General features: G+C 38.5%; 1 protein-coding gene across 4 annotated transcripts; it reads right to left on the bottom strand.

Moving 5' to 3' along the window:
* Positions 1-2,678: 2,678 nt before the first annotated feature.
* Positions 2,679-8,171, bottom strand: LOC120530882 (TAR DNA-binding protein 43). 4 transcript variants are annotated; one of them, XR_005634032.1, is made up of 7 exons: positions 7,503-8,170; positions 6,878-7,041; positions 6,009-6,149; positions 5,735-5,905; positions 5,114-5,231; positions 4,071-4,211; positions 2,679-3,308 (listed from the first exon to the last, which is right to left on the bottom strand). XR_005634032.1 is itself a non-coding variant. In XM_039755617.1 (6 exons), exons 1-5 carry the CDS (start codon positions 7,741-7,743, stop codon positions 4,074-4,076), a joined length of 855 nt encoding a protein of 284 aa, XP_039611551.1. In that variant the 5' UTR covers positions 7,744-8,170; the 3' UTR covers positions 2,679-3,308; positions 4,071-4,073. The 4 variants fall into 4 exon arrangements, 2 of the variants coding, with proteins under 2 accessions (XP_039611551.1, XP_039611550.1); XR_005634033.1 differs by having other exon boundaries at positions 5,147-5,231; XM_039755617.1 differs by lacking the exon at positions 5,114-5,231.
* Positions 8,172-10,862: the final 2,691 nt, after the last annotated feature.

The raw sequence follows: 10,862 nt of genomic DNA, 5'->3' as shown, positions 1-10,862 counted from the left end.
AAATAAGCTGCCCAACTCCCAGACACACTGCCAGCCATCTTCTGTAAGTCAGGATTCATGAAATTGTGTGACATACTAACTTTAGCAGTTTCCAACAAGGCTTTGCAATCATGGAATGTTCAGGAAGTGGACAGGTAGGTGACTTCTGGCCAATGTACTGTAATACTGGAGCATCTTCAGCTTAACACAAGCCAAACCAAGGAGATGGCCTAGATATAAAAATGGTAAGCTATCTAGACTTGCCTATAAACAATGGAATTGATTACATTTGCTAATGAGGTTCATGTCGTAGTAGCCAGCAGCTACAAACATGCACTTCAATGCAGCAGTTATGTGAAGGTTGTAATCTACCAAAGGAAGATGCCAGACAGAACAGAGCTGGCCACGTCAAGTAATGTTAACAACTAGGCTGTAGAAATTGAGTATGTTGGATGGGACAGAGTATCATAACTAATGTGCCACAACCTTGTCTATAGGCCACTTTCAGCGCAAACCTACATCAGCCACAGTTTTTCAGAATGCACCATTCAGTTTTTTGTATTGGCTGCATTCTACTGTATGAAATCTGCTTCAAATATTTGCCACTAATTATCAAATATGACAACAAAAAATTAATACCCTTTACCAAAAAGGGTGAAGTGACTTGCAGTCTTACACAAGTGTGGCAGTGTAGAACTTAAAAGTAACGTGTATAAACATATCTATGCTGTAACCAATTTCTACCTGCTGGTAACTTTCTAAACGTTTGTATAAATTCCAAGAATTTCACCCAAATTAAAAACTACACAATCTTCCAACAGACCGGAAATCTGTGCAAAAGACTGAAAGCAATTGCAAACAAACCTGAAAAAGTTAGTTAAATCCTTTTCAAACAGAAATATGGGAAAATGAGATGTACTCCCGAAAGAGCAAAAAAAAAAGGAAAAAACCCAAAAAACTATTTTGGCCTTGCTTCTTGTGCGAACATCTTGCTATACCTACTGGTGCAATGTTGGGATTTATTTAGGTAAGGTCACAACTCTGAAGAACATACATTGTTTACAGGAAGAAGTACCCATTGGCACTCACACAAATTAAGAAAAAGCTGATACAGGACAACGAATGTTGGGTGGGGGTAGGTCTCTCAAGACTCGGATTCTAAAAAGTTCATTCATGGCTAAATAAAGAAAATGATGCCCCTCTCACTGGGGTGAACTGTAGTAGTGTTAGTACTGCTGCCTCACCGATTCTAGAGGTCTAGGTTAAAATCCCATACCAATGCTTGTCAAGCATGTGGGCTCACCTCCTACATCACAGTGGAGACTAAGCTGAAAGACATCATGCAATTGAAAACTTTTTTCTGCCTTACACCCAATAAAAGGGAGAATTAGCGTAATGCGCTACTTTATAATTAAATAATTACATTCTACACATACTACCACCCAAGATAGATAGAACCTTCATTTAGAGTGCAGAGTCCAATGGAAATAGAGCCAAGTACAGGATTTAAGCTAAAAATCACCATCCTACACCAACAGTTTCGTAAGAGAAAATACACAGGATGCTCCTCCAACAGGAACACCCAATAAAAGCATATACAAGTGTCAAATCAAGAGCCTGTGCCCATACTCATTTAAAAACGTATTAGTGGTTTTCATGTGTTAGGAAAACTTTTCATAGGTTGCTTAAAAAAAATTAAATGCTTTTTGCTTTTCCATGTAGTTCAGGTAGTTTATCATATATGAAAAGTAACATCTAATAAAATTACTGTAGGCATATATATGGAAAACATTCCTACACAAAAACACTTTGCAATATCAAACAAGACTACCACCAAGTGAAACCAAGTTGAAGGTTTCAAGCTTGTCTTTCAATATCATGGAGCTGATACAAGGTTTCTTTCTTGATGTGGAGTACAGTTGTGCTTCAAAGCTACAACCAGTTTTTAAGGCAACTACTCCAGCAGTCAAACTAGTAATCTAGTAACTATAATACAAGATGCTCCTGTAACTACACCTGCTCTCTGAAGGGCTTAAAAGGCACTTTCTAGTACTTCATTCAGGTCCTCCGAATTCATTACAACTACTTTTTTTTTTTTTTTAAGACGAATCTCATTTCTAGTAGTTGAATACATTTGAGGAACAAAGCAATTTAATAAAAGGCAGAAAAATTTAATAGAAACTCTATAGAAACAAAATGATAATCCCTCTACAGACCAGAACATTTGATTGTACTATTAAAAACCCCCACAGCAACCTTGCATTAAAAGGCAATTGGCATGGTGTAACATTTAACCTTGTAGATACAGAATCTTAGATCACACGGATTACAAATGTGAATGGGGAAGAGCTAAAATAATGTAGCCTACTTTCAAAGAGTAATTTATCACTTGACTATCCAGGTATCTAGTATTACAAGTGCAAATCACATGTAAACAAAAAAAGGGAAAAAAGAAAAAAAAAAAGCCTTCCTTGAATCTTTAGAGTGAATCAAGTAACAATTTGGGTCTAGGAGGATCAGGATAGACAGAAAAGCATTTTTTTGCTAAGCAGGAAACTTCAATCTATAATTTATCAGTAGAAAAAGAACCAAAATTATCTGTGTGAGCCAACATAAAAATTCAGCACCCTTGAACATTTTTAGTTTCATGACTCTATACCAAGCTTAAAACTGTAGAGAAAAAGAAAGGCTTAACATACTTAAAATCTCAAGCTATGTTTAATCAATCACCACATAACATTTAAGAACACAAATTGTGCAGCAATTGAATGAATTACATCAAAAAAGTCAATTTGAGAAAGTTGTGTAAATGGTTTCCCCTATCAGCTGCAGCTCCTCAGGAGCTAACCCACCCATCTCATGGGCTTGTCTTAAGAACCAAAGCACCAAATGCTGCAAAGGGTAAAGAGTTTCTCAAAGCTTTTTCACATTGCAGAGGAGACACTGTGGCCATTAACAAAACAAAGTTAAGACTACCGGATAAGAGTGGGAAATACCACTAATAAAAGAACCCCTTCCCTGTACACAGCATCCATGATTTAAATTTTTATTGAAAGGAAATTAAATGGCTTCAGGTATAATTTAACTCCATTTGTCCATGAATGTGTAAAATGCAAGGATAGCTCCCAAAGTCTGAAGTGTGAGGTTTACACCTCTAAAAGAGACAATCAGGCTTCAGTCCACTGTTGGCTAGTTATTTTGACCACCACTGCTTTTCTAGTGCTTGGGTCTTCAAAACAGCCTTCAGAAAACAGACTTCATCCTGGTCCAGTTGTGAACCGGGGTCCGCAGTTGAAAGGTGAGGGGAGATCACTTCTTAGCCGAGATCCCTAGATATGTGAATTAAATAAGTTTTTGTGTTGGACTCAAGAAACACCAAAAGTTATATACATATCCTAATCAAATGTACTTTATTTTGAGAATTCCCTTCATTGACAAATTATAAAATGCATTCAAACACAGAACACTGAACAAAAGCAACAATTGCCTTAAAGGAATTCTTAAAAACTTTCACCCCTCCTTCCTTGAGACACACTAAACTCAGTGCGCCCATCACAGACTCCACCACCAAATCACATTTCCACACTTACAGATCAGTAACAGGAAAACAAAGCACACACCAAACAGCATTCACATCAAGAAATAACAAGATACAAAGAGTGATGGTGGCTAAAAACACATTCCACATTTGAAACTAAAGTGTTTTGCGTTCTCCTTTCGAGCAGAATAAAATCCCTAGAGTCTCAAACAGATAATGGACGTCCTCTGATGAAGAAACACTCGTACTTTCCTTGCAACTGTTGCTCCGATCACACTCTCACCAAAGCCACAGGGAAGAGTCACATCTCGCAAAGTTCAAAAAAATAAAAGTTAAAAAAAAAATAATAATAATAAATGGCCACAACCAGGTTATTTCCACACGTGCTTTTGCTCTGCCCGCTCATACCATCCTCTCACTCGTGGCACCAACAATCCATTCCACTCAAGGTTCTTATTAAGCTTCAAGAAACTCTCGTCTCCACATCACAAACTTGCGTTAGAATCGCTCAGATATGACTCCATGAAATAGTGGAGATAAATGCAACACCCACCGTCTAAACAGAATACGTGGAGCGAAGCGGTGTTCTTGGATGGCATAAAGCATTAGACATGAGAAGGGTAATGATACTGAGATCGCTCGAACATTGCTGCCAGTGATGGGTGTCTTCCAGCCATGTTGGAAAAGAGATGAACTGCAGAGAGATTTTAATGAAGTGTTTTCCATAAAAAAAGAGAAAACTTGGGAAAAAAAAAAAAAAATAACCACCCCACTATACGACATTTGAAACCCGACAATCTACATACAAAACATGAAAAACTGACTGGTGGGGAGTACTGGATTTAAAAAGGAATACAACCATGCAGGTTAACTGCTTGTCTGTGGAATAAATTATTTACAAGGCATGCAGAGAATCTAGTTTGCCACAAACTCAATTTCGCAGGGGTGGAGAATTCAAACAGTTAGTGTTGCTTTTAACCTGGCAAACACAGAAACTTTCAGACACTCTTGCACATTTAAATCTTCTAAAAGAATTGTGCAGACATTCAGTTCTTACAAAATGGGCAAAAATATTTCCATTACTATGGACAATAAAAAAAAAAAAAAATCCTGCAAAGACCTTTCAAAATACTTACCATCTATAAACAAAATGCTTTATATAAAAAAAAAAAAACGCGACTATCTACATTCCCCACCCAGAAGATTTTGATTCCATACTGGAACCAAACCCTGAATTAAACCCACTGCCTGTGCCAGAGTTCGAACCTGCTCCCCAACCCAATCCTGCAGAATTTGAACCATAATTATTGTTGCCAGAGCCAAAACCCTGACCCTGATCTCTCTGCATATTGCCCTGGCCTGCTGGAGCATTGCCAGAGGGCCCAGACTGATTCTGCTGACTTGCTAGCATGCCCATCATACCCCAGCTACTCTGCAAAGCGGCTTGTGCTGCAGCCATCATTGCAGGATTAATGCTGAAAGCACCAAAATTCATTCCACCCCCAACGTTGTTATTGGGGCTATTGCCTAGCCCGCTACCTCCACCCCTACTATTTCCAAACCCCGCGGCCTGATTCCCAAACCCTGGATTGTTACCAAATCTCCCCCCTCGCTCCATCATTTGCCTACTATTATTGTGTTTAGGCTCGGCGTTCGAGATGTGGACGCTGACTCCTTTAATTATTAGGTCCTCTCCACAAAGAGCCTGGGCAACCTGTGAAAAAAGGAAACAAAATCTCAGCTTTCCAGATTTAATAAAAATCACCCATAAGAGTGGAGTCTCTCAGTTGTGAGGGTTACATGGATAAGGATAATGGGAAATCTGCACTTGATTCATAACTGTTGATACAGGAAAAAAAAAAAAACCTTGTTCAGTTTACTTTGTTGAAGGCTACAGTAAGGTTTGAGTACTGGATTGCTGAAGCTGGAACACTATTACATAGAAAATCATAGCAACACTAGACACACAAACAAGTGGCATTCACCAAGAAGCAAACAACTAATCAGAGTTAAGGAATAAGGGGAGGACACAGGCATATGGGTGCACAAGATTTCATACTCAGTCATGGATAACAACGGACAATCAAATTGTTATTTCTATCACTATTAAAATGACACAGCTAAAAACATACTTTGCATTAATAGTTGATATAGCAGTGCAGAACAACCAAATTTGATCATCAAGATGTTAACTGTGATATTTAAACTTAAAAATACCTGGTCATCTGCAAAGGTGACAAACGCAAAAGCTCGGAAGGGCTTGGGTATGAAGACATCAGTAACTTCCCCATACTGCATAAAGAACTGTCGCAGCTCCTCAGCAGTCATATCCTCTGTACAACGACCAACAAACACTTTTCTGCTTCTTAGAGGCTCATCAGGACTTTGCTTAAATAAAAAAAAAAAATAAATGGGAGAGAAAAAAAAAAAAAAATTAAGGCCAATCTGCCCACTAATTTAGAGATTCCATTAAACACAGTGCACAAGTTACCTTTGAATTGGGCAACTTGCAATCACACCACCTTCCATCTATCATGTGTCGCTGTGACATAACTTTCACTTGTGTTTCGTAGTCTGTAAATCTGACAAAGCCAAAGCCCTTGGAGTTCCCTGTTTTTATATCGCGTTTAACCTGCAGAGTCAAGAGAAAAAAAGTTAAGGAATATTCCAGTTAAAACTGACACTTCTGCAGATGTTACTTACCCATGTAGTTTGCAGTGGTGATTTGACCAGACACAAATACCTCATTTTCATAGAGAAAGTACATAAAGACTCAAACTGTGACCAACGACAAATACCCACAGAAAAGGATTCTCTGGAAACTTGTCGCATAGTCCATGTCAAGTATCCATTTATATGCACAGAGCACATAAAAAAAAAAAAATTACACAAGATTTGATGATCTGCCTCTCCAAAGACAGGATTCTTGACCAATGAATGAGTGGGAGAGACAGATCTTGAATTCTAAATCAATTTGTAGGATTGTGCCTTTACAGTTTATATTTAACATTTCCCCAGAATTAACAGAACAAAATTAAGAAAAAAAAGTAATTTATTTTATTCCACATGTTCTGTGCATGTGAACAGATACCCAACATTATGCCACACTTAAAGAATCCCAACCATGGATGCTTTTCCTGCACCTTTTACCACTGTCCAGTTTCACTGGAATCTTTGTCCTTTCTCCACAAAATTTTTTTTTCCAGCCACCACTATGAAGTACATCAGGCAAGAACCATATTTTAAAAAAAAAAAAAAAGTTTTAGGTGGAATATTTAAAGACAAATGTTACCATGATAGAAGGATAAACCTCAAGACAACTTCTCTTCAGCATGTATCAAGTACTGAAACCGGTATTACCTGAACCATCAGCACTTCGCCAAAGGTGCTGAAGTATTCCTTTAAATCTTGTTCAGATGTCTTCCATGGTAGACCAAGAACAATTAAATCAGACGTTTTCTGCACTGCACGTTTTACTTTCACAGCTGATGCTGCATCAATTTCTTCCATTTTCCTTTTGTTATCTAACAAAATAAAAATATTAGATTCAGCAGTTCTGATCTGTCGCACCGTTTTAGAACACTAAAATAAAACACGTTTTACTGATATTGCGATTTTAGCAGCGACAAACAGTATTTCTGAAGTTGATCCAACTTTACCCACAGTTCATTAAGCAGTTCTGACATTGCACCAACAGGGACAGTTTTAAGCACGGTATAAAGCTTGTGCTTTGCATAAAAGAATTTAGCACGTGGACACAACGTATAAAACAGCCGATCGTATTTCTATGGTGATGGCAGCCTTACAAATCTAGTGTACCGAATGGCTGATTTCCACAACACTCCGGAATTGTCTTAACTTGCACATGTCGGTCTTCAGGGCAACTAGACCATCAACTCAAATGGCGGGTTAGCGCCGTCTCGGTAGGAGGCTTCCATTTCACAACAATGTCTAGTGGTTCATTTCTTAATGATTTAATACGTACCTTTAGGATAATTGACCACGTAGACTAAGTTTCCCCAGCCAGTCTCCGGCGCATGAAGAATGCCTTCCACCAGGCGAACCCCCCTCATACACTGAGACACCGGGTTCCGGTAACGCAGGCCGCACGCTCCGGGGAACTGCGCCGTGACAGTGGACAGTAGCACTGTGCCATCATCCTCCGAAGGAATCTCCATGGGCTCCTCGTTCTCGTCTTCCGCCACTCGGATATAACACTCGGCCATCTTCTCCGTCGCCAATGCGGCCCAACTTTAATACGATTATCAAATAACTCGTTTTAACGTCCAAAGATTGCGATTTAAACACCGCTAAATGATTTCACAATTGCACAATATAATGTGCAGGCTTAGAACATAAGCTGCGCTGAGCTCCCTTTGTTTTCAGTGTGACGTTTACTAGAGGCCTTCGTAGGCCTCAAGTCCCAACCACGCTGTGCAAATGAATGGCGCCTTTTAATTGTCTCTTTGGATACTAAGTAGTTTGCCGCCGAATTACCCTCCCGCAGAAATCTAATCGTGATAGAATTTCGTACGTGATCTTACAGTTAAACAATTGATTGATAAACTATAAATAAAACGAAAATCCACGCGCAAAACCACACGCACACAATCAACCGTCTACCCAGACTTCAAATCAAAATGGCGAACGACCGTCATGGCTGCGATTACCACATCGTCTCGGAAGATTCCACTCACGAAGCAGCAGAGGGAGGGCTTTAATTTAGTCATATGCGGGAGCATTTCGAGAAACTGCATCAAATCACTGTTATTTTAAAGCCTGTGCTTTAAAAGAATTCATATAGATATTTTTACGCGAATGAATAATTACTTTAGAAATATCAGCGACGTTTAATTTTTTTTGCATATGGTAGGATCCAATAAAAAAAAAAACACGGCACAGTGATGTGCACAAAGACTATGACGACAGCGGCGGGGGGATGGGCTGCCTCGGCAGGACCGTTTAGCGCGCCAAAAGTTTAAGCGAAGCTTCCTCATTAAACATTGCACGGCATTACATAGCCTTACGCGACATTACACGACACATGTCATGGGGACATGGGCACCGGACTGAAGGGATTCGTTTGTGTTTAGGAGAAATACTTTGGGGAAATAAGTGGCAGCTTCTTGGGTTACGATATCCTCGCAATCTGTGTAGGAGTAAGAGGGTTTAGAATCAGAATCATTTTCATTCGCTAGCACTTAATGTGCCTGAGTTTAACTTGGTATATTTGGAGTTGCTTATAACAGAACGCAACATTACATACTAATAACTGAAATAACATAACAGAACTGAACTAAAATTATTATAAATATTTGCAATAAAGGAATATCAGGATAGTAGAAATTTTAGAAGGCCAAACAAGGAAGTGTAATGTAATTTGCATAAGCAGGAGGGCATCTAGTTGCCCCAGAATGTTAGGCAACAACTGCCCGAGAGAATGCAGTCCTTCTAACAGCTGGATTTGTAATGAATAAAAGGAAGTTGATTAGTATAAGAGCTTTGTGTAAATTTTTTAATTAAATGAACTGCTTTCCAGTTTTGAGCTGAAATTTCTTTTAGCAAGTAAAGGTCAATAAATCTCTTTTGCATTTGAAAAAAAAGTAGCAACAATATGTATTATAGGGATTCTTAGGTGATGTAGTGTAAGGTGCAAATGGCATGATTTGGCAAAAAGTTTGGTGGTCTAGGAGATGCCAGAGAGCACGTTCAAAACCAATGCATAGGTCAAAAGGCAAAATAACAAATTACCAGTCTGCAAATGAAAAAAAATATATGTTAAACATTATATGGCATCTCATGACACATAATTGTGAATAGTAATATGTATTTGCATTCATGAACGTAATAAAAAATATAAATAGGATGTGTCCATCACATCATATTTAAGCACAAAACTGAAAAGAAATGGTGGCATGGTGGCGTAGTGGTACGGCTGCTGCTTCGCAGTAAGGAGACCTGGGTTTGCTTCCCGGGTCCTCCCTGTGTGGAGTTTGCATGTTCTCCCTGTGTCTGTGTCTTCCTCCCAAAGACATACAGGTTAGGTGCATTGGCGATCCTAAATTGTCCCTACTGTGTGCTTGGCGTGTGTGTGCGCGGTGGGCTGGCGCCCTGCCTGGGGATTTGTATCAGCCTTGCTGGCTGGGATTGGCTCCAGCAGACCCCCGTGTTAGGATATAGCGGGTTGGACACTGACTGACTAAAAAGAAATGTATTCAAAATGTTATAAATTATACAATGCATTCAATATTGTTTTAAACCACATTAACACGGACATATTTAACCAATTTAATATTTTTGATCATATATATAAAGAAACAACAATACACATTAGTTGATTTACATAGAACTTTTCTAGTTGCACAATCACATTCTGCATCAGGAATCAGTGTTCTAATATCAGGTTCAGGTAAAATGCCCCCTTTCAATTTAGCCTTAGACAAACTTTTGGCACAGAAAGGTAAAAGCGGCTCCATCTTTTGATGATACTTTGACAAACTGCCTTATTAAAATGAATTTAATATGACGTGACCATAGCAGCAGTTTACCTGGATCCACCAAGCTTGGTCTGATGATGTTTTTGGCGCTAAGCTGAAGGTTTTTTTTCTAGCTGGCCATTCCTTCTGAACTCAAAGTAAATTCATGGCTTTTGGGATTTTTTTTATGCCCTGACTTCTGACCAGTAAGGTGCACAAAATTTTCAAGGCCCCATATATGAACCTTGCCATAAGTAAAATAACTGTTTTGCTTTAAACGTAGATTTTGACATTAGAAAAAAGTTAATTCAAACAAGTTCTCATTAAAATAAGATCTTGGTATTTAAGGTTCAGGTTCTTTTTTGTCATTGTTTAACACAACAAAATTATTATTGTGACAACCCCAAGGTACACTTAAAATCCAAAGTCAAATAGTTCAGATAGATAACAATACAATAAATACAAGTAAGAATTTAAAGCAGAGTAATCAAACAAAGTATGCTCAAAATACTAGCAACATGCCCTGTACAGTGTTAAATGTTTAGTAACCAGTACAGATTATTATTGCATATATGTACAGCAGCATAGATTATTATTGCACATGTTAGTAAACAGTGTATTACACGTTACCTGCAGAACTTATCATACAAGTTCAATGATAAATGATCTCAGACTGAGGAGATATCAGAGTTCAACAAGTTTGTAGTAGTTCTGATAAAGCTATGTTTTAGTCTATTTGTCGTGTGCGGTTTGATTTGAAGCACCTGCCTGATGAAAGGAGCTTAGACAAGTGATGTCCAGGATAAGTGATGTGTGAGTGATGTATTTCATGTTCATTTAATTATACTGCTAAAGCAATAAAAATTTAA

This window comes from Polypterus senegalus, chromosome 6, assembly GCF_016835505.1.
Source record: "Polypterus senegalus isolate Bchr_013 chromosome 6, ASM1683550v1, whole genome shotgun sequence".
Classification (NCBI taxonomy): domain Eukaryota; kingdom Metazoa; phylum Chordata; class Cladistia; order Polypteriformes; family Polypteridae; genus Polypterus; species Polypterus senegalus.
This window is presented reverse-complemented; position numbering and strand designations above follow the sequence as displayed.

Bases quoted from the DNA above. Each gene is read 5' to 3' on its own strand.
- LOC120530882 (XM_039755616.1), bottom strand. From the start codon at position 7,743: ATGGCCGAGTGTTATATCCGAGTGGCGGAAGACGAGAACGAGGAGCCC. The intron at 6,150-6,877 runs GTAATACCGGTT...TTGACTCTGCAG, and splicing joins GCGAAGTGCTGATGGTTCAG to GTTAAACGCGATATAAAAAC. The intron at 5,232-5,734 runs GTATTTTTAAGT...CTTTTTTCACAG, and splicing joins TCACCTTTGCAGATGACCAG to GTTGCCCAGGCTCTTTGTGG.